Genomic DNA, 22,727 nt, shown 5'->3' with positions numbered 1-22,727 from the left:
CTTTTACTTTTAAATTTAATAATAAAACAAAAATATTTCATAAAACAGCCAAATTGGGCTTCGTCAAGGAAAGAATATATTTTTTTGAAAATAAAAAAAAGAGCAAAAAGAAATATATATTTTCTATCCCCACTCTCACTGAAGGCGCGTGTATGCATTCCCCGACTCTCTTCCCGGTTCCTTCCCACCCACACTCTCTTTCTCTCCCTTACAAACAAGCCCCCATTATTTCGTCTTCCCTAACATGCACCACCACCACCACCTTCTCTGCGCCGCCATGCCCTCCCCCACCACCTCCTCCTCTACCTCCGGTACTGCCACTTCCAATTCCAAACTATGCAAACACTCCCCCTCCGCCACCCTTGACCTCCTTATCCTCATCCTCGTCTTGTTTTCCGGCACTTTCTTAATTTCCTCTTACTTCTCCTACATCTTCCACTCACTCTCCCTCCTCCTCTCCCACTCCTCACCTCACTTCCTCCCCCCAGTCCCCTATATCCTCGGCTTCCTCCTCTTCTTCATCTTCATGGTTTTACTTGTTGAATTCTGTTGTGGACCCCGCTCCAGGAAGTGTCATAACCCTAATTGTAAGGGCCTCAAGAAGGCTATGGAATTTGATTTGCAACTTCAGACAGATGATTGTGTGAGATCGGGTGTTGCCGACGACATTGATCGCTTGCCCTGGAAAGGTGGCTCCGAGTCTAATCCTGATTATGAGTGTCTTCGGGCCGAGTTACGAAGGATGGCCCCCACTAATGGTCGGGCCGTTCTGTTGTTTCGAGCCCGGTGTGGCTGCCCCATCGCTAAACTTGAAGGCTGGGGGCCTAAGCGCGGCAGAAAGCATAAAAAGTCAGTTTTATATTCAATATCTAACTCTTTTAGTTTTCTTATGAATTTGTTTGATGATTGATTGATTGAATTGGTTGTTAGTAAAACATTTTGTACGAAGTGATGAATGGTTGACTTTGTTTAGGTGAATTTGTATTTCTGATCATCTGGGTCACCGGAATGTAATTCCTTCTTCAACTAATGGATTCCTCCCAGTTGTGAATTAATGGATTCCTTCTTGTTAGAGATTAATTTTTTTTCTGAGTTTCATTGGAATTGCGATGCCGATTTTTTTGTTGCAAACATTGGAAGTCTAGGACGCTTGAGAATCTTGATAAACGATGTGCTCATGCCTATTTGGACTATCATTCTGGCACAAAATTTGACCTTGGGAATTGAGAATGTAGATATACTAAAGCATAGATATTGTCTTTCATTGTTTGTTCAGATAGTTGGTGCATCCCTGTCTAATTGTCAAGATGTGCATTCTTGTTTTTGTTAATATTAATCAATTTCTGGTTTTGTCACATCTTTTGCTAAGATGAGGTTCATTTAATTCTTCTGCATCTCTTATTTGAAGTTTTACATGCTATTCATTTTAGAGATTAGATACCAGAAAGGTTTCAAGTTCTTTATTGATTCAGTGCAAGTGTAGGAGTGGTAGACCTGTGCGAGGCTTACTCTTTATATAAGTTAGTTGTTGTTGCACATTCAATATTAAGAATATATCATTTTTGCATTAACATTCTGTTATAATTTAGCCATTATGATATATTGTATTAAGAAGTATGTAAAGAAGCTATGATGGGCCAAGTGGTTCAGTTGTTTGGGTTTTTGCCTTTTCTAGGTTTCCTTGGCTATTGTCAAATTTTGTTATAAACTCTCCCTAACTGTGGTTCTAACCTTTGAGCAAATTATGTCTCTCCTACTTACCATAAAGACACGAAACAAAAGGCTTTGAAGTTGTGGCAAGGTGCGAGTCACAGGATTGCCTATATTTGCCAAATTGCATGAGTTTTGCCTTAAATCTGGGAGTTAAATTTCACATTGATCTTTGATAGCATAAGAACAAAGTAAATTTATTGATGAAGCTCAGCAGAAATGTATATGCACATCATGAATGTCTCTATTCGTGCGTGTGAAAAGTTACTTAATATGATATAGTAGAGGTAATCCTTGTAGTTTCTATAACGCTTGCATTCGTTCTATCATTAACTTAAATATTTTGCTAAAAACTTGCATTATACTTATTGCTTTTGTAAATGGAAATCTCTTTTGACATCCCAGAGCACAAGATTTAGACTTAAGCAATTAAGTTCCAAGATTCTTGTACTGACTTTTCTTAGTCTTTAGTATTAGTAAGAGCCAAAATCGTCAAGCAGACCAATAGTTGGAATTGGTTTGGGCATTTTAAAACTTCCCAACGAGTGATAAATATATTCTGGATTTGCTTCTCTAGCTTTAACTTAGCAAAGTCATGATAATTTAGTTTGCCTCCTTTTAAACCATCATGCAGGTCTGTATAAGGTTGTCTTTCTGAAGTAGAGCTAGGCTATATCTGAAAAGCTGTTGGGCATTCTGAGTGTCATCATCGGATCAATTAACAATGTTTTGACAGTAGTGAACAATCTAAAGAAGTTGCCTACCCAATTTTGTCATGTTTATCCAAGAATGTTCAATTTGTTGAAACCTTGACACTTGCCATTTTCTTAGACAAGATTATATGTTGTTTAACTGAGAAAAACCTTTTACCTTGCAAGCACACACTTGCTCATACCCATTTGTTCCGGCTTGAATTGCAAGCAAATTTTCTTATAGATTTTGTTGTCCTTCCTTGCATTATTATATAAATTGAAGGAATTAATAGGTCATAATTGTTTGCATCTGCATTTGAAAGTCAGAAAGTTCACTCACTGTATTCAAACAGAGTTGATAGGGTTATATGCTGTCTATGATATCTAAGACTGACTGAACTGTATTCAAAACCTCAAATATTTTATTTGTTGGTATGATTAATATTATATTTATTGGTGGCAATGCAGGGCTATTGCTAATCTGGCTTCAAATGGAGGAGATAGTCGCTGACTATTCCCGGTGGTTTTCTGGGTGGACTTCCCCTTATATATTCCATGTTTTTCACTATTTATTCTCCTTTCAGATTTCAAAATCTTTTCTCAACTTTTAGAAGATTTCACTTTGAATCAGAACAATTATCTAATTCAATTCCCTGTCTGGATAATTGTGTCTCATTTCTGGAAATATATACTAAATTTAATGAGAATAAATATATGAAATGCGAAATAGATTATTTGTTCGCTTGAATAATATTGCTGTATTATAATCCCTGTTATTATATTATGAGCATGGCGATGAAGTTGAACTTTCATAAATATTTCAAGTTGTACTACTTGATTACTAGAGTGGCTTTTTAGGTAGCCATTTTGCATGAACAATTTGAGGATGGGTTTGGGACTAGTGATGGAGTTGCTTGTGTATTCACCCCCTATTGCATTTTTGGTTTGGTTTCAGAAATTTTAATATGAATTCTACTCAAATAGGCAAGAATTTTGCAATTTGTTGGGAATCTTGCCTCAAATAAAGGAGAATTGATGAATGAATGTCCGTGATGAGGCTGTGGTTGATCTCCATCCTCAGCCTTGCACTGGCTTTATAAACTTTACTTTTGCGTATGCTTCAATATGATGGGTCACACTCACAAACTCATATGTCTTCACTTTTCACACAAGAAGGATGGTCTAGTGCTCAATTTTAATTTTTTTCATGGTTGAAATAGCCTGCATTATCTACTAAATTAAAATTCATCCTAAAAAAAATTAACCACTTAAACAAAAGTCAAATTCTCATCAACTATGATGATTTTTGGGGCATTTTGGTTCATCAAATTCACTAACTTATTCCAATTTACCGAAAATCTTATACAGCAAGAGATTTTATGAGAAAAATAATGTGAGGTACTTTTATGGCTGTAATTTATAAGAAATTTAGAGAAACCATAACCAACGCTTAAATGGTCGTTACAGCGGATATCTTTTGCCTCCAAAAAACTCCCCCCTCTGTAATCCAAATTCCTTCCCATGATCTCGTCTCATGATCAAATCTCTCACCCACAAACCTTCTCTTTTACTCTCATTTTCACATCTCAAATGGGTCTCCACCACAACCGCCTCCCCAAACCAAAATTCCCCGCTCCACCATCTTTGTATTCTCTTCAAATCCACCACAACCTCTGCTCAAAACCCAAATTACGAGAAGGCCTTAGTTTCAGCTCTCAAGTATTCAGCAACCAATACCGCCATCTCTCAAGGCCTCCAAATCCACTCTCTGATCTTGAAATCAGGCCTTGAATCAAAAAATTTCATCCAGAACAGCTTGATTAACATGTATGCGAGATGCGGGTTCATTTCTTATGCAAAATTTATCTTTGATTCTTGTTCTAGGTTGGATCCAGTATCTTACAACATTATGATTTCTGGGCATATTAGAAATGGTAGATTACATGATGCGCGCCAGCTGTTCGATGTAATGCCGAATAAAGGTTGTGTTTCGTATACTACTATGATAATGGGATTTGCTCAAAGTGACCATTGGAGTGAAGCAATTGATACTTTTAAGGATATGAGAAATGTAGGTGTTATGCCGAATGAGGTAACTTTAGCCAGTGTGATTTCGAGTTGTGTTCATGTGGATGGGAATTGGGGATGTAGAATGTTGCATGGGTTGGTTATTAAAATGATGATGGATGGGTTCGTTTTGGTCTCAACTAATTTGTTACACATGTATTGTGTATGTTTGAGATTGGGGGATGCAAGAAGTTTGTTTGATGAGATGAAGGAAAGGAATATTGTTTCATGGAATGTGATGTTAAATGGGTATGCAAAAGCGGGGCTAATTGAGTCTGCAAGAGAGTTGTTTGACAGGATTCCTTCAAAGGATGTGGTTTCATGGGGCACAATAATTGATGGGTACTTGCAAGTGGAATGGTTAGGTGAAGCTTTAATGATGTATCGTGCAATGCTACATGATGAAGTAGCACCAAATGATATCATGATTGTGGATATGATTTCATCCTGTGCTCGAGCCATGGCAATCAGTGAGGGTTTACAAATTCACAGTACAATAGTGAAGGCTGGTTTTGATAGTTATGTTTTTATACAGGCTACAATTATTCATTTCTACGCAGCCTCAGGGAGGATCAACCTTGCTTGTTTGCAATTTGAGACCGGAATTAAGGAACATATGGCATCTTGGAATGCCCTCCTGGCAGGGTTTATAAGAAATGGAATGATTGAAGAAGCAAGACAATTATTCAATAACATGCCAGAAAGAGATGTTTTTTCATGGAGCACTATGATTTCTGGTGACGCTCAAAGTGATCAGCCTATCATGGCTCTAGAACTCTTCCACAGAATGGTAGCTTCTGGAGTAAAACCAAATCAAATCACTATGGTGAGTGTTTTCTCTGCAATTGCCTCTTTAGGTACACTAAAAGAAGGACAATGGGCTCATGAATATGTTTGTAATAATTCCATCCCTCTTAATGACAATTTAGGTGCTGCTATTATTGACATGTATGCTAAATGTGGCAGCATTAATTCTGCCTTAGAAGTGTTTAATCAAGTCAAGGAGAAGGCATTAACTGTCTCACCTTGGAATGCAATCATATGTGGGTTAGCAATGCATGGACATGCAAGCTTGTCTCTCAGAATATATTATGAATTGGGAAGACAAAATATTAAGCCTAATTCTATTACATTCATCGGAGTCCTGAGTGCATGCTGCCATGCTGGGTTGGTAGATTTAGGGGAGAGATACTTCAAGAGCATGAAGAGTGTGTATAATATAGATCCTGACATCAGGCATTATGGTTGTATGGTAGATCTCTTAGGCAGGGCAGGGCGATTAGAAGAAGCTGAGGAGATAATTTTGAGCATGCCTATGAAGGCGGATGTTGTTATTTGGGGCACATTGTTGGCTGCATCCAGAACACATGGAAATGTGGAAATCGGAGAAAGGGCTGCCAAGAGTTTGGCAGGTTTGGAACCATCTCATGGTGCAAGTAGAGTTCTTTTATCTAACATATATGCCGATGCAGGGAGGTGGGAGGATGCACTTTCAGTAAGGAAAATTATGCGCAGTCAAGGAATGAAGAGATTACCTGGGTGCAGTGGCGTCCTTTAATTCTTGATCAGGTTTTAGTCAAACCTAACATGAGGATGAAGATTGCTGCTCAGTGAAGATAATTTTTTAATTTTATCATCAGTGAAAATTATATATACATTAAGATTTTACTCAGAAAATTTTTCATCTTTATCATTAATAAAACTTTTATATTGTTGTCTTCTGTTTATCAACTCCTTTCTACACCATTTGGTTTGTTGCATCTACAGTCACCCTGCATTCAATTAGTTATAGCATATTTTCTCAATGGTAATTATTAAGAAGCTAGACTCGGACTACTGGAGATGCAGCTAATTCGCCATAAGTTTGGGTACATTAATTTTTAACTGATCTTGCAAGATTGCCCTGCCCCTTGCCAATCTTTTATCTTGTCAGTGGATGATAATGAAGCTAAGTAAAGTATGCAGTGCTGCTGAAATTTATTTTTGATATATTGAATATGTTGACAAACTTTCTTATCCATTTTGAATTGTTTTAGTTTGAATTTAGTTGGAATGTAACCAATGCAGCTTGAAGTTGTTAGAGCAGGTAAGTTTTTGGTTTGCTTTGTAAGAAATTGGATGGTTTAGCTTAATTTGAGCTGCTGTGTACTTGTATTTAGTAAGATAGGATGTATATAAATGTATTATTAAAGTAATGAAAAAAGCAGTGACTTTTCACAGCCAAATAGACTTCCTCCGTTCCAGTTCTGATTTTTCTTCTTTTCTCCTCTGTTTTTTGCGTTTTTTCATGCTTTCTTTGCATACAAATCTCCATTAAAAACCAACAATTGGTATCAGAGCATTCTGTCTTTGTAAAGGCCTGTGTCAAGGAAGATTTGTAGAAGTGTTAGAAAGAAGGAACTCAGCAGTAACCATGGCTTCCAGCAACTTTACAGGAGTGACTGCACCAGTTTTTTCTGGTGAAAACTATGCAGCCTGGGCAGTAAAAATGAAAGCCTATTTGAGAGCTTTCGATTTGTGGGATGTAGTTGAAGTGGATAAGCAGCCAAATCCACTGCCTGAGAATCCAACACTGAACCAGATTAAACATCACTCTGAGGAGACAGCAAAGAGGTACAAAGCTTTGTCTTGTATCCATTCTGCTGTTTCAGAAATTATGTTTGCAAAAATCATGGCTTGTGAAACAGCAAAGGAGGCATGGGATAAGTTAAAACTAGAGTTCCATGGCAGTGAAAAATCAAAGCAAATGCAGATTTTCAACTTAAAGAGAGAGTTTGCTTTACTTAGAATGAAAGATGGAGAATCAGTCAAAAGTTTCATTGATAGATTGATGAAGATAGTGAACCAGCTCACTCTTCTTGGAGAAATCACTTCTGAAAGTAAGGTTGTGGAGCAAGTGTTAGTAAGTTTACCAGAAAAATTTGAAGCAAAGATTTCCTCCTTGGAAGATTCAAAGGATATGAGCACTATGACCATTTCAGAATTGTCCAATTCATTACAAGCTATGGAATTGAGACAAGCCTTTAGAGATAATGTTACAATCTCTGAAGGAGCATTTACAGCAGCCCAATCATCAAAAACACAAGCTGGTTTCAGTTCAAACAAGCAGTATGTTAACAAGAAAGGAAAGGAGAAGAAGGATGGATATGATAAGAGGCAAAGAGGAAAGAAAGGCAGGTTCCCACCTTGTCTGCACTGCAAAAAAACTAGCCATACAGAAAAATATTGCTGGTATAGGCCTGAGATTCAGTGTAGAGGATGTAAGGAGTTTGGTCATATGGAAAAGGTGTGCAAGAACAAAGGAAAAACAACTCAGCAGCAAGCTCAAGTTGCTGAAAATTTGCAAGAGAAGGAGGAGCATTCTGAAGAGCAGTTGTTTACTGTGGACTGCCATAATGCTCAATTTCATTCTCGAAATTGGCTACTAGACAGCGGATGCACTAATCATATGACCTTTGATAAAAGCCTTTTTATCAACCTTAGAAAGAGCAAAATTTCCAATGTCAAAATTGGAAATGGAGAGCTATTGCAAGTGCAAGGAGTGGGCACAGTGGCTGTCAAAACAATTTCAGGTACAAGATTGATCAATGATGTGTTACTTGTTCCTGGTATTGCTCTTAATCTTCCGAGTATTGGTCAAATGTTAGAAAATAATTATTCTCTAAAATTTGACAATAAAAAATGCCATGTGTATGACTCAAAAGGAGTAGAAGTAATGATGGTAGATATGATGCATAGAAGTTTTTGTTTAGAGCTAAATGATGTGAATGCTCAAGCACTTGTTAGTAGTGGTGATGAATCAATTAAATGGCATAAAAGATTAGGCCATTTTCATGAACATGGAATCAAATTGATGACTGAGAAAGAACTTGCTGTTGGAATGCCAAAGGTGGCAATGATGAGGAAAATTTGTGAAGCTTGCCAATTGGGAAAGCAAACAAGGCTTGCTTTTCCAAAGAGTGAAGCATGGAGGGCCAAGGAGAAGTTGCAATTAGTGCACACTGATGTGTGTGGCCCTATGTCAGAAAATTCCTTAAATGGCAGCAAGTATTTTGTATTGTTCATAGATGATTTTAGTAGGATGTGTTGGGTGTATTTCATCAAACAAAAATCTGAAGTTATTGATGTGTTTGTGAACTTCAAGAAGTTTGTAGAGAATGAATGTGGATGCAAACTAAGAATGATAAGAAGTGACAATGGAGGAGAGTATACTAATGAAAAATTTGAGAAATTTTGCAAGGAAAATGGCATCAAACACCAGCTCACTGTCTCATATACTTCTCAACAAAATGGGGTGAGTGAGAGGAAAAATAGGACTGTTATGGAGATGGGAAGATGTCTTTTGTTTGAAAGCAATCTACCAAAGAAATTTTGGGCAGAAGCAGTAAATACTGCAGTCCATTTGCTCAATAGGCTGCCAACAAGAGCATTAAAAGATAAAACACCTTATGAAGCTTGGTTTGGTTCAAAGCCAAATGTAAGATATGTGAGAATATTTGGTTGTGTTTGTTGGACTTTTATTCCAGAAATGAAGAGAGAAAAATTGAGCAAGAAGGCTGAGTTAGGTGTATTAGTGGGCTATAGTGACAAGTCCAAGGCATATAGAGTATATCATCCTTCAAATGGTAAAATTGGCATTCACAGAGACTTAAAGTTTGATGAAGAATCAGTGTGGAATTGGGAAATAAATGCAGCCCAAAGGAAGATAAAGGAGGAGCCAATTGTGCACAATGAAAGAAAAACAGAAAGTGAGCAGCAAAATAATTGTGATGATGAAGATAAAGCAGTCAAGATGAAATCACTTGCTGATATTTATAGCAGGTGTAATTTGGCAATGATTGAACCTACCAATTATGAAGAAGCTTCAAAGTTTTCTGGTTGGAGGGCAGCCATGCAGGAGGAGATAAAAATGATACAGAAAAATGAAACCTGGAAATTGGTTGATAGGCCACTTGATAAACATGTTTTAGGTGTCAAGTGGATTTACAGGACAAAACTAAATGCTGATGGTTCTGTAAACAAGTTAAAGGCAAGGCTTGTAGTGAAAGGCTATGCACAAAAGGAGGGTGAAGATTATTCTGAAACCTTTGCACCAGTTGCAAGGTTTGATACTATTAAACTTCTAATTGCATTGGCTGCTCAAAAGGGCTGGTTTCTTCATCAATTAGATGTCAAGTCAGCTTTTCTGAATGGTGACTTGAATGAAGAAGTGTACATAGAGCAGGCTCCTGGGTTTGTAAGAAAAGGAGATGAAAGGAAAGTGTGTTTGCTGAAGAAAGCCTTATATGGCCTGAAACAGGCTCCAAGAGCCTGGTATAGTAAAGTAAACACTTACTTGGTGAAGCTTGGTTTTGTGAAAAGCTTGAATGAAGCTACATTATATGTGAAGTCTGAAAATGATGATGTGTTAATAGTGTCCATTTATGTGGATGATCTTCTGATTACAGGTAGCAATGCAAATCTAATCACTTGGCTGAAACTGGAAATGCAAAATACATTTGAAATGACTGACTTAGGAAGACTCAATTTCTTCCTTGGCATTGAAGTTTTGCAATCAGAATCTGGTATTTTCATTAGCCAACAGAAATATGCTAAAGAATTAGTGAAAAGGTTTGGTATGGAGAATGCAAAAGGGGTTGACAATCCTCTTGTAGTAAGTCAGAAACTGAAAAAGAATGATGGATTTCCAGAAATTGAATCTGCTGTCTTCAGAAGTTTGATAGGATGTTTGCTTTATCTAACAGCTACTAGACCTGATATAATGTATGCAACAAGTTTGCTTTCAAGGTTTATGCAAAGACCAAGCCAAGAGCACTTTAAAGCAGCAAAAAAGGTCCTCAGGTATGTTAAGAACTCTGCTGATCTTGGAATATTATACAGCAGAAATTTGGAGGTCAATCTACATGGTTTTGTTGATAGTGACTGGGGTGGCTCAATGGATGATTTAAAGAGCACCTCTGGTTACATTTTCTCTCTTGGATCAGGATCAATCTGCTGGAATTCAAGAAAACAAAGTGTTGTTGCTCAGTCCACTGCAGAAGCAGAATATATAGCTGCTGCTTCTGCAGTAAATCAAACCATTTGGTTGAGAAAGATATTAGGTGATTTGCATGAAAAACAAATGAATGCAACACCTATTTATTGTGACAACAAGTCTGTTGTGGCTATAACTAAAAATCCAGTTTTTCATGGCAAAACAAAGCATATAAAGATCAAGTATCATGCAATAAGGCAAGCAGAAGAAGAATCTGAAATCCAGCTAATTCACTGCAGTTCAGAAGAGCAACTGGTTGACCTGTTGACAAAGGCTGTTAGCACAAATAAATTTGTTCAACTAAGGAACAAATTGGGAATGGTAAGTAAGTTTGTCAAGGAGGAGTAATGAAGCTAAGTAAAGTATGCAGTGCTGCTGAAATTTATTTTTGATATATTGAATATGTTGACAAACTTTCTTATCCATTTTGAATTGTTTTAGTTTGAATTTAGTTGGAATGTAACCAATGCAGCTTGGAGTTGTTAGAGCAGGTAAGTTTTTGGTTTGCTTTGTAAGAAATTGGATGGTTTAGCTTAATTTGAGCTGCTATGTACTTGTATTTAGTAAGATAGGATGTATATAAATGTATTATTAAAGTAATGAAAAAAGCAGTGACTTTTCACAGCCAAATAGACTTCCTCCGTTCCAGTTCTGATTTTTCTTCTTTTCTCCTCTGTTTTTTGCGTTTTTTCATGCTTTCTTTGCATACAAATCTCCATTAAAAACCAACAGATGAAACCAAGTTATTACAAAGCAGCAAGCAAAATTTAGCTGACAATAAAGATTGTTTATGGCAAACGACCCTTGGTCGAAAATTTTGAACAAATGAAGATATTTACGAACTTTACAACTACATACTGTTCATTATAAATCACAAGAGATGGGGCGAAATTTAGAGAAAGAACAAAGTCATTTATCATGCTCAATTATCAGTTCAGCAGCTGCACCCATTGTGCCAACTCCACCAATCCCCAGCAATGCCATGGCAAGCTCCTCTTCATTCCATTGTGTTAGCCCCTTGCTTAGCCTCTTCAATACTTCTACATCTATCTCTAGCACCCAAGTTGGCGTGCAACCTACCATCAGGCTCACAAAACCTGAGACATAGGCACGCCAAGTGGCCCTGTCACAACCAAGTGATATCTTTCCATCAAGTGCACTAGCAAGGAATTCCAGATGGGTTCCCAGGATGTTGGGACGCCACTTTGATGCTGAGGATGATGAGTCAATTCCCCAAGCACAGGCTCCACAGAGCACAGCAAAATATGCAAGTGCATATCCACCAAGCATTGTGACTAGCCCATCTAGAGCATCTGATCCTTCTCTTTCAGACCTGTGAACAGATATAAACCAAGAAGGCAAAGTTTCTTTTATCACTGACTGCACTAAAACTAAACCCCCAGAAAGCCACACTAATGAAGCCCCAAGTGAAGCTGCAAGTTTCACTTTAGTCATTGCTTCAGCGTGTGAAACCTGCTGATATCTCATTCCGTTCTTTGTTGTTTTTAACTTCTCCAATTTCTCTCTAGGGAGCCCACTGGACGCTATTTCTCTCACAGAATGCATCAAGAGAGATAGAATCTCCTCGGTTATAAACGTTATATCTCTGATGGATCGATAAACCCGGAGATAGAGAATTCCTGGAGCAACAGGGGAAATCCCACCACAAATATGGGAACCAAATCCATGCCCAAGAAGAGCTCCAACACCACCATTGCTAGAGATAGAATTAGTGTTCAAGCCAAGTGTCGCAGTGAAGCAGCTTTTAAGAAGCTGAACCACTGCATCACTGTTGTGAAGAAAGACAGTTCGAGATGCAGAAAAGACAAGGAAATCAAACCATCGCTTTGCCTTTTGGGTCCATAGTGAGGCAACAATAGGCATGCAAGGCCACGGGCAGCCTGCCGCAAGGGTCTCCAAGGCTGGGCCAGCCAAATTGAGAAATCTTTCTGAGGCTTTATCGATTTTATAGGTAATAGTGAGGCTTACAAAGGCAGCCAAAGGTAGAGGAAGTGTAGCTGGATAGCTCCCCCCTGCTGGAAAAACAAATGTTAGTCATAATATTGAAAAAATAGCTTCTAGATTTTTTAATGAGAAACCATATTCCTGCACAAGTGCAATTCCTTATGGTTGTTCTATCAGTTGTATGAATCAAATGACTTGACCCAGCTAGAGCCAGATAATATTTTAAAATAAGTTAGACTGAATATGTGCAGAGAGACTGAAGAAGATATGCCAAAAACAGCCACTGAAATAGGGCAAGATGGTTTCAACATCCACTCTCTCTGTTCTTGCTAAAGAATGTATAGTGCTCAAAAAAGACATTATCTATATAAGCATTCTAACTTAATTATCCATGAAAATACCTGCAGCAAGGCTTGGGATATCAACACCGGTGGTAGCAAGGATTCTCTTGATATGTTCCTCAACATTTAACAAATTTGCAGCTGGGCTTGGCCAATCCATACCATTCATAAAAGCTGGTTTCCAAACACCTCTACTCACTTCAGCTGAGAAGTAGCTCACAATTGTTGCCAAACATGCAGGAAGAAAATCAGCCAAGTCTTTAAGCCCTGAATTATCAAGTGATTTAGGTTATAGTTGCAGTGACTAACAAAAGAAATTTTTATTGTTTTGAGTACCCAGGTCAAACAAATAGCTTCCATTTGGGAAATTTTCATCAACATATATTTTTTTTTCCCTGTTTTCTTTACTACAACTTTATCTTTGTTTCCCATAACATAAATAACTAAATAAATAAACAATTTTGTCAATAGGATTCTAAAATAGCAGTCTTAAGGTTTCATCCTGCTAATATGTGTCTGTGCTATAGCTAAAACCAAGTAATGCAAGACAAACCTGTAGCAAGTTCACGCGGAGAAAGTATTCCATGAGTGCATGCTGTTAAAGCAGCATCAACGACAAAAGGAACAGCTTCCAGAATATCCCAGGCAGGCAATTTAGGTCTTAGAGAGCTATCTTCATTTACAGCTCCAGATGAACCACTACTTCCAGTGCCAACAGAAGTTAAAGACTGGTTTCCCCTGTTGATCTTTCTGAACATCATGTTAAGAAGTTCTTCTACTGTCTGATGAACTTGAGTTCCATGAACGAGACCAGAGAGAGTGGCAGCTATACACCTTAGATGCTGTCGATACCATACTTTTACTTTTGGAAATGAATCCACAAATATAGGTTTTGGGTATGATGAACTTGCAGCTGCTGAGAGTCTCCTTTTGTTTCGATCTCTGTGGATGCTTTCAGCAGACACTAGATGGGAATTTCTTACTGAGAGGAGGTATTCAGGAGTTAGCTGGGATCCTACAGTAGGCACATCTCCCACCCCATGGTCAATAGGTGGATGATTAAACCTCCATAGCTTTAAAAGAAGAGCAAAAGCACTTGAGAAAACAGCATGAGCAGAGATTTCTTCGCCTGTGGGGAGTGTCCATGAGACATTGGGCACACATGATCCGAAAACCTCACAAATCGGCATCAATGAGCATGCAAGTTGAGGAACCTGGAAAGAGAAGAAAGCCACACCCAAGAAAGAAGAAATTATTCCCATGAAAGTTTCAACCAGTAAATAACATAGGGCAAGTTAGACAAAATGAGATACTGTTTCACCAATTAACAAAATGAAGTCTTATTTTCACCAATTGTGTGGATTAAAAGAAATACTGTTTGCATTCAGCTTTATTGAGAACCATAACTCTTGCAACCCAGTAGTAGAATACCATACTTGTCTTTGCCCTTACCCCTAAATCATATCACCACCATTGCTGGTGTGCCTATTGGGTCTAACAGTAGAAGATAACTAAGCATTGGATAGGCAACCTATAATGACACAGAAGAAAAAAGATACCTCGCAAAGTAAAATCTTATATTTTATACATGTCATGGGAGATAATAGGCCAGTGAAAGTGAAACCTACCATGCCATGTAGAGAGAATATCTGTACACAATCAACAGTGGCAATCCCAACAATCAGTACATTCAGCATCGCAGCATAACTTATAAAATGGCTGTAACTCCCATCACAATCAGCAGGTGCTGGAGGAGACAATAATCTAGTAATGAATTGAATTGCATGTTCCTACATTAAGCATAGAGATGAACATAATCAGAACCTTCACTTAATCAGAGAACAACTTTGAAAAAAGGAAAATGAAATTGCTTCTGTTCCCAGCTACCTTCATTTTAATGAAGAACACATAGGTAAAATATTAAACCAAACAAATACAGAAATCAAACTATGTTAGAACTATCACATTACCTGTACATTCCAACCTCGGATTAGAGAGGCTCCACAAAGAATGGTAGCAGCAGATATCTTCTCATCTTCAGATCCTTTGACAGCAATCGCAAAAACTTTCTCGAGCTCTGCCAGGCTTCCATCAAATCCATGAGCTTAAATTCAGTTGCTTTACCCTTGGTAAATTTACAAAAAAGAGCATCTGATATACCTGGCTTCAGGAAAGAAAAAGGAGTAACTGAAGACCAGGCCAAAATCAAAACAACTAGAAAATCATTTAGAAGTTATTTGCATAGAGAGCACCCTTGAGTGTTCGCACATTGGAGTAACCATCAATGATGTGTAAGACTTAACTGCTGAAGCAATATTCCAATTTATTCTCATAACATTATTGTTGTTTAAATGATTTTGCAAACTGTATGTCAACCTCCTGGCTAATTATTGCACTGGAAATGTTTCACATCTAAGTTTGACGACCTTCAATGCATGGCGAACTACTTGAATAAACCCATACTCTCAGCCTTTAGGTATGATTTGTCAATCAAATTGAAGAATCCAGAACTTTCAAAATTGCCTAAAGAAGTTAAATTTGATTATAGCAAACAGTTGGTAGAACTATAGTTTGTGGGATAAATTTCCAACAATCATAAACCGTAAGGCTTGATCATTCAAATCAACTCAGAAAAACAGATTTAAGTATACCTTGAAGCGGGACTGGAAACTAGAGCATTAATCATTATAGGTGTAAATGCAGCTCCCTTCATGAATGATGACCAACCAGGTACTTGCGTTGGCACACTACGAGGTATTTGGTCAATGCGTCCATTCACATAGCCATGCCAGAAATATGCTGATGTGTCCAGAAGATCTCTGGAAATGCAAGCCTCTACAATCAGGTGGTGTAAATTTCCAGCTGAACAAGGACATAAAATTAAGATTAGAAAGCCTTATATGCTAAGGAGTAATGCTGGCACCAGTGGACTGATAGGATACATTACCAACTTTAAATTACCAGATAAAGACTGAAAAACCAGATTAATACACACATCAACTTTGTCAAAGTTAACTCCACTAAACAGTATTCTCAACAGTTATGTCTCAGTCGGGGAATTTATTTTGTACCATTTTGTTCTGGTTAACTGATATTAACTTTCCTCATTTACTGCAACTGACTAAAAACTTGCATACTCTAGCAAAACGAGAAATTTAACTGATGTTAACAGGTACCTACCGCTTCTTGCATTTGTCTTTCTCATCTCTGCATTTACAGATGTATTTCAAACAAATTCTTCCAAAAGCGCAAAGAAAAATTTTCAGAGAAGGGTCAAATGTAATTTGTTATTGGTTTTAAGTGAGAACCTGTTTACATATATCATCATAGATTATCAATTGATGCGAAACTTTGCTCATGGCAAACAGACAGACTGGCATAAAGCATGGAGAATCAACACTCTTGTAATTTTCACCTATGACTAGACTTTCATACATTGTAAACGCTTCAAGAATCAACATTCTGTTTTACTATCTTCTCTTTTCTGTTGGGTGATACATAGGCACTTAGATGCAGAGTTGTTTAAAGCAAAAATATTAAGAGGATTTTTGGCCTTCTTGAACCTGATGCACTAGGGTCACACTGTCAAGAGCATCACAAAGCAAAGAAAATTCCATGCCTTTTTGTGCTTATCAGGATTAATGAGACCAAAATATTACTTACAGCAATTGATAGGCATGTCTTTCATATTAATGCACTCAAAGTATGCGCTCCCAACACTGATGCCAGAGAGAAACAACATAGCTTTAGCAGCAGCCTGATTGGCTGCAGAAACAACAGATTGTGGTGGAGTCAGCAAGCCCTGATAGTCTCCTAGTACCTGTAAGCTGGAGACCAAATCATTTCGACGTTCCCATGGACCCTTATTTTCTTTCCATTGATTGCTGTACCGACATTCTGTTTCATCATTTGGTGCAGCCTCCTCTTCATCAATAAGATCCGCAATAACAAGAGGTGTGATTGACAACAATACGCACAAACGAGGATCTAGGCGAGGCTTAGGACCCTCAATCGGATCTCTCTCCTAGTAGCAACAGAGAATAATATACAAGAAAAATCAATAAGAGTACAATCTTGAAATGAATATAGACAATACCAAATGAAACATAGAAAATAATCCTCTACTTTTTCTATGTTTGTGTGGATGCCTCTTAATTTAAAATTAGCCAAACACAAGGAACTTATATGAACATAAAATCATGACAAAAAACAAGGCATTTGACTTCACAAATCTAAATTCTTCCTCGGAGATCTAATTTTAGCAGTAGGCATATTATTGATTATATCTATCCAGAAAGTTTGTTAACTATGATGATAAAGCACCAATTATTAGAAAGACTGAAACCTTGGCATAAAAGGTTCATTTTATTCTAGGGCTGAAGATATGGGGTTCAAGGTAAAGCTTTATGGAAACATTACGTTTTGTGCACCAAAAAATTAAATAAGAAAGTTTTTCAAAGATAAAGATTTTTTTTTTCAATCATCCATGACAATGCTAACCCTTTGAACGAGACGGAGAGCAGCAATCCAAAGGCCTAAAAAGGTGTCGTGCCAGGTGGTGCCATTAATTGCTTTCAGTGTTTTAATCATACCTGCACAAATAGGAAACTCAAATTTTCATTCTTTCAATTTGTTTAACAAATGGAATTTATGCCATTTCAATCATATAAGACATTTGGAGGCAAGCACAAAAGCTACATTTACCAGTTATTATTTCAATGGCACTTGTACTGTTAACTTGATATCCGTCCATAACATTCTCTAAGAACAGGTCAAGTGGTAGCCAAAGTGTAGAACGACTAGTACCATGGCGCAGACCAGTAGAACAAGCTAGAGATCTGAAGGTTATAACTGCATGGAAATTCTTTGGTGAACTTGTTTTGCATTCTCGAGACAAGACAATACGAGTATCAGATACCAACTGTAGAAGACCCTCAGGAGTTAAAATTTTTGAATTTCTCAATGCTGATGAATTTTCTCCTAGCAGCCGAATTCTCTGGGTGAAACCTACCCAATATGTGGGCCTAATGAAGTGGCAGGGAAGCGTTAAGCAACAGATAAAAGGGTAAGTAGAAAACTGATTAAAAAGACAAGACAGCTAGAGTCTTTCAAATTGGAGTAAACCTAAACAGACCACAATGGCAAAGAAGTATTCATGTAACTTTCCCAGACATATATACAATACTTTATTGAAGATAAGTTTTAAATATTTTTATCCAAAATATTAATAAGTTTTCAATTTTTACTATGTCCATTGTTTGCACGACCAATAAAACAAAATCATAATTTTTTTATGGTTAGCATGCATAAGATTTGAGAGCAACTGTTCAAGGGAACCAATACATACAAGTTTCGTCGTGCCAAATAAATAATCCTAGAAGTCACTTTATTTTGTAGAAATTTTCCAATTATCTCAAGCGCCATCACAGTATTCATATTATGCAATCTCTCATGATATTCAGTCCTCTCCTCATCAAAGCCATTGCAACTATCTATTTCCATTTCTAATGGTTGAGTTGGCCATCTAGACTTCCTCTCTGGGGTAAGTTCCAGCAAACCTTCATCATCTAGTGATGCATCAAGCAATTGCCACACTATAGAAAAGATAAACTCAACCACAAGAATGCCGGGCTCAGTTGCTGGCAGACCAAAATTCTTGGAAAGATGAAGAACAGCATCTATTGATTTCATAACCCTGTGGAGAGAAGAGATATAAAGAAAAGAAGGATATAATAATCAACTCTCACCTATGTAGTATAAACAATAATCATTTCAATAATAACCTGCTTGAATTTTTCACAGGCACTAGTAACATAAATGGACAACACAAAGTAAAAATCAAACACTTAAGACCTATGCACACATGAATTGGCAACAATAAGGGCATTCATTGGTGTTGAACCATATAAATTAAAACCAATTTCATTTTAGTGAATAGCTATAGTAACACAGTAAATAAAGCTTCCAAAAGTTTGCAATGGCTGAAATTGAAACAATATTATTAATAAAAGAATGATATCTTAAAGTCGCCAATGAAATTACCTGGGAATGAAATCTGTTTCATATTATTAAAAAATAATTGATGCAGGGCTGAGAAGCCTATTACAGCAAAGCAGTAGCATAGTTATTGCCTAAGAAACACTAAAATCTGGAAATGTCTTCAAATTTGTAAGTCTAAGAATCAATCAAAAGAAACAAACAGAGGTGATAGTTGGTTCTCCTGGATCGAATTTACAATATAAAGCAGGCAATGCAATAACAGTGCTTCACTTCTCATACAAAAAACAAACAGGAAGAACTAAAACTTACTTTTGATAATCTGGTCCATGAATTTGGCATTTTAGTGTAAAAGCGTATCTTTTGAGAAGCTCCAAGTAGAGCCTATATGCTGTTGGTTGCAAACGTCGACATGGAATGACTCTGTATCAAGAAAAAACAACCTGAATATGGCATAAACTTATAACAGAGAACTCTCAACTAAACAGCAGTCACCATAAGTCAATTTTTTCCATACATCAACTCACAATATGCCACTTTGGAACAACAAATATTTCAGTTTCTCGATGAAAAAAGAAAGGTTGATTCGTAATCGAAGACTTGAAAGGAACCACAAGAAAAGAAGAAGAAGAAGAGAAATCAGCCGGTTCAATCAACTAGTTGACTTTTCTTTGAATCCATTTTGGGAAAAGTTTTCTCATTTTCTTCAGCTTTCACATTGACACACAAAACTAACGAATCCAACACACAAAAAACAGAAACAAATTCATTCCAAAACTATGAAAAAAAAATCAAAACAAAACAAGAACCTGTCAGAAAGCAGAGCGAGGAGGAACAAAGGAGGGACGATCTTGAGCATGAGAGCCTTTTCTAGAAACTTCCATAGAATGGGAACATTGTTATCCCAACAAATGTACGAAACCAACACTTGAGCTAACTCAGTTGAAGGCAAACTCACTCCCGCCGAATTCAAACTCGAAGACAACTGTACAACCCACAATAACGGATCACTTCCTTTTAATTGCGCCACCTTTGTAATTTCCACTACGCTGTCCCAAACTCCACCACCAGCATCGCCACCGCCTCCTCCACCTCCGGCTACAGTCACCGTCATCTTGGGCCCAGTACTCAGTTTCCGCTTCCGACAAACCGAACTCCCTGTTCTGCCATCTGTTTTCAGTTAAGTAGAGGTTGATTGAGCTTGTCTCTTTTTTCATAGGAGCCGTTGATTGGCCGAGGGTAACAAAGAAAAGTCAATCGAATGAGGGGTAAAAGTGGTATAATAAATAATATTGTCTTATTGCTTGTTTATTTATTGTTAATTAAGTTAAACACGGACATAGAAATTTAAAAAATTATTTAATTTATTATCGATAGTACACACTCAAATATTATAAAAATCTAATATAATACCATTCTTGACCTTGTCAAACAGATGAAAATATATTACCAATTCAAAAATCATTATTTTATGAATGTCAGAATCACTAGTGGCCCACCAACCAACCCTCTCAATTAACTCTAACATTCCAAAATCCCCTATAATTGCTTTCAAAATATAAATAAATAAATAAATAAATAAATAAATAAATAATTTTTTTTGCTAAATGTGGTATATATATATATATATACACACATATACATGAATCACAATTCAGCCATGAATTTTTGTTAAGACAGTTAAAAAGAGCTTACAGAACTCTGAAGTTCTAAATGTCCTGTTGTCATCGATAAATGGAACAATAAATCTATCAAAATTCGGATAAAAAATAACTATTTCATTTTTTTATGTGTTAATTTGATAATAATACTAATGTTAAAAATGATTTATATGGTTAAGTATTGAATACTTTTATTGATACAATTTTAGTAGTATCAGCTTAAATGTTGCGAGAGACTTGGAGTCTGAATGGGGCAAAGACTTGCATATTTGGAGAAGTTAAGAATGATGAAAGAATTTTTGATGCTCGGATTTTGGATATTTAGATCTGGTTCTTCTTTTTTGAATACCTAAGTATCGGGTCAAATCAAAATTTTTTTTTAGGTTCTTAAATCTCATTAAAATTGAATGTTTATTACTGGATATAAGTTATTAGATATCTAGATCTATTTACCTCGTGCGTGTTTTCATATTTATCTTAATATTGAATGTTTGCTATTAGTTCATACAAAATGACATCCTTATCACTGATACGAGATATAAATAAAAATGTTAACATCATTGCAAAAGTCTTACGAAATTTTAATTAAATTTTATAATTATTATCATTAATGACATGAGATATAAAAACTTTATTAAAATCGATAAAAAGAAAAGAAAAGAAAATGGATAACGTGTTGAACAGAAGAGAGTTGTTAGGGTGGGTGAGGATGATGACTAGAGATGATGCATAGTTCCCATCCACATACTAAGTAGTGAATATTGGTGGGATTGGCATCTTTTTATTCATATAAAAAATTACAAGTTTTAGGTATTGCTTTAAGCCAAGTCTTTTTCCAATTGATACCAACGTTTGGCAGAATTGCAATGCTTTTCAATCTTTAGTAGTAGGTAGGCATGATATGAGGAGTAGTGGCTTCATTAGTTAAATCAAAGTGATTTTTTTGCTTCCTATGGGACCACTACAATATTGCCTCCGATGGAGCTTGATTACCCAAATATTTTTCATAATATTTTAATATAAAATTTTTTAAATTTATTTAATATAATAAATATGATACTGTTTAATACGATTGATTTAATCTTAAAAGGATATTTTGATTTTAAATAACAAAAAGTAAAAAATATCAAATATTAAAGTATGAGTTTAAACCCCATTTACGATATATCAAAATCAAATTCTTAATTTACATGATATAGTGATTGTCAGATGATCATTAGATTCGAGATTTTATCTATTTAATGTAATCAATTTAACTTTAAATGAGTGATCTGATTCAAATAAAACTTATCAAAAAAGTGCTTTTAACCCCATTTATCATTTTTATCCGTTAATTTCTCCCGGCTAAACATTGAAATATTGAATACTTTACAATTTAAGGCATATGATAGTAAGGCTTATTACTCAAAGTAATAGTGGGCAAAGAGAAGAGATAATAGTGAATAACAATAAAAAATTCCATGTTTGGAATCATAACATTTTGTGGGGTATGAATAATAAACAGGGTGAGTTTGGTGAGATGGTTGTGTCATACAAGTAACTACTGCACTTGAATTGGTAATAATCATTATTAATAGGGTGGTTAAGTTGTATGAAGAAAATTTGGATACAGTCAAACCCAGTATTTCACTCAATGCTTTGGAATATGCAAAGAGGAACTTAGGTGAGCCTGTGTTTTTCCTTTTTTTTTTTTTCATTTGAGATTGAGAGGTACATGGATGTTGAATCTTGATATGTTACCTAAGAATTAGTTTTAGAATTTAAGGTAGAGATTAATAGTAATGATAGGCAGAAAGCACAGCCACCAAACAGAGAAAACAAGAAAAAGATTCTTTAACTTGACAGAAAAAGTTGGTGGCCCCTGTTGTTATCATAACAAATATAGTAATGGGGTTGGTGGGTTACAGAAGGATCATATGCCCAACAAGTGTTTCTTAAATAAGAAGATCACCACCTCTGCACTCATTTTTAAGCTGCTTTGTTTGAATGCATTAATTGGTGATATATCCATGCCAGCTTTTTCACCCTTTTGTTTTATACTTTTAGTGCTGTTTGAAGGTGAGTCATCACCTCTGCACATAGAGAGAAGATTAACGTTTGGAGTGGCAATGAAGGGGATTTTAAGTATAAAAAAGGAAGTGTTTAAATTTTTTTTGATAATATTTTAAAATTAAAAATTTAATTTATTTAATGATGAAAAAGTTTCATTATTAATCCTGTTTGCTCTTTTAACTAATGTTCTCAGCAATCTGAACAGGCC

General features: G+C 36.3%; 3 protein-coding genes across 5 annotated transcripts; 2 read left to right on the top strand and 1 right to left on the bottom strand.

Annotated features, from left to right (window-relative positions):
• Positions 1–85: 85 nt before the first annotated feature.
• LOC123221915 (uncharacterized protein At5g19025-like) lies at positions 86–3,153 on the top strand. Its single transcript, XM_044644891.1, has 2 exons — positions 86–849; positions 2,871–3,153. The coding sequence occupies exons 1-2, from the start codon at positions 245–247 to the stop codon at positions 2,911–2,913; spliced, it is 648 nt and encodes a 215-aa protein (XP_044500826.1). The 5' UTR covers positions 86–244; the 3' UTR covers positions 2,914–3,153.
• A 582-nt stretch (positions 3,154–3,735) lies between these two features.
• Positions 3,736–6,200, top strand: LOC123221914 (pentatricopeptide repeat-containing protein At5g19020, mitochondrial). Its single transcript, XM_044644890.1, has one exon. It carries the CDS (start codon positions 3,937–3,939, stop codon positions 6,025–6,027), a length of 2,091 nt encoding a protein of 696 aa, XP_044500825.1. The 5' UTR covers positions 3,736–3,936; the 3' UTR covers positions 6,028–6,200.
• Positions 6,201–11,236: 5,036 nt separating this feature from the next.
• LOC123221912 (mediator of RNA polymerase II transcription subunit 33A-like) lies at positions 11,237–20,038 on the bottom strand. 3 transcript variants are annotated; one of them, XM_044644889.1, is made up of 12 exons: positions 19,616–20,038; positions 19,119–19,229; positions 18,157–18,504; positions 17,514–17,833; positions 17,310–17,401; positions 16,473–16,833; positions 15,461–15,671; positions 14,780–14,894; positions 14,438–14,599; positions 13,363–14,023; positions 12,870–13,013; positions 11,237–12,539 (listed from the first exon to the last, which is right to left on the bottom strand). In XM_044644889.1, exons 1-12 carry the CDS (start codon positions 19,918–19,920, stop codon positions 11,413–11,415), a joined length of 3,957 nt encoding a protein of 1,318 aa, XP_044500824.1. In that variant the 5' UTR covers positions 19,921–20,038; the 3' UTR covers positions 11,237–11,412. The 3 variants fall into 3 exon arrangements, with proteins under 3 accessions (XP_044500824.1, XP_044500822.1, XP_044500823.1); XM_044644887.1 differs by having other exon boundaries at positions 12,870–13,076; positions 19,616–20,035; XM_044644888.1 differs by having other exon boundaries at positions 11,237–12,536; positions 12,870–13,076; positions 19,616–20,035.
• Positions 20,039–22,727: the final 2,689 nt, after the last annotated feature.

Source organism: Mangifera indica, chromosome 7, assembly GCF_011075055.1.
Source record: "Mangifera indica cultivar Alphonso chromosome 7, CATAS_Mindica_2.1, whole genome shotgun sequence".
NCBI classification, from domain to species: domain Eukaryota; kingdom Viridiplantae; phylum Streptophyta; class Magnoliopsida; order Sapindales; family Anacardiaceae; genus Mangifera; species Mangifera indica.
Note: the sequence above shows the minus strand (reverse complement) of the source record. Positions and strands in the feature narration are given on the sequence as shown.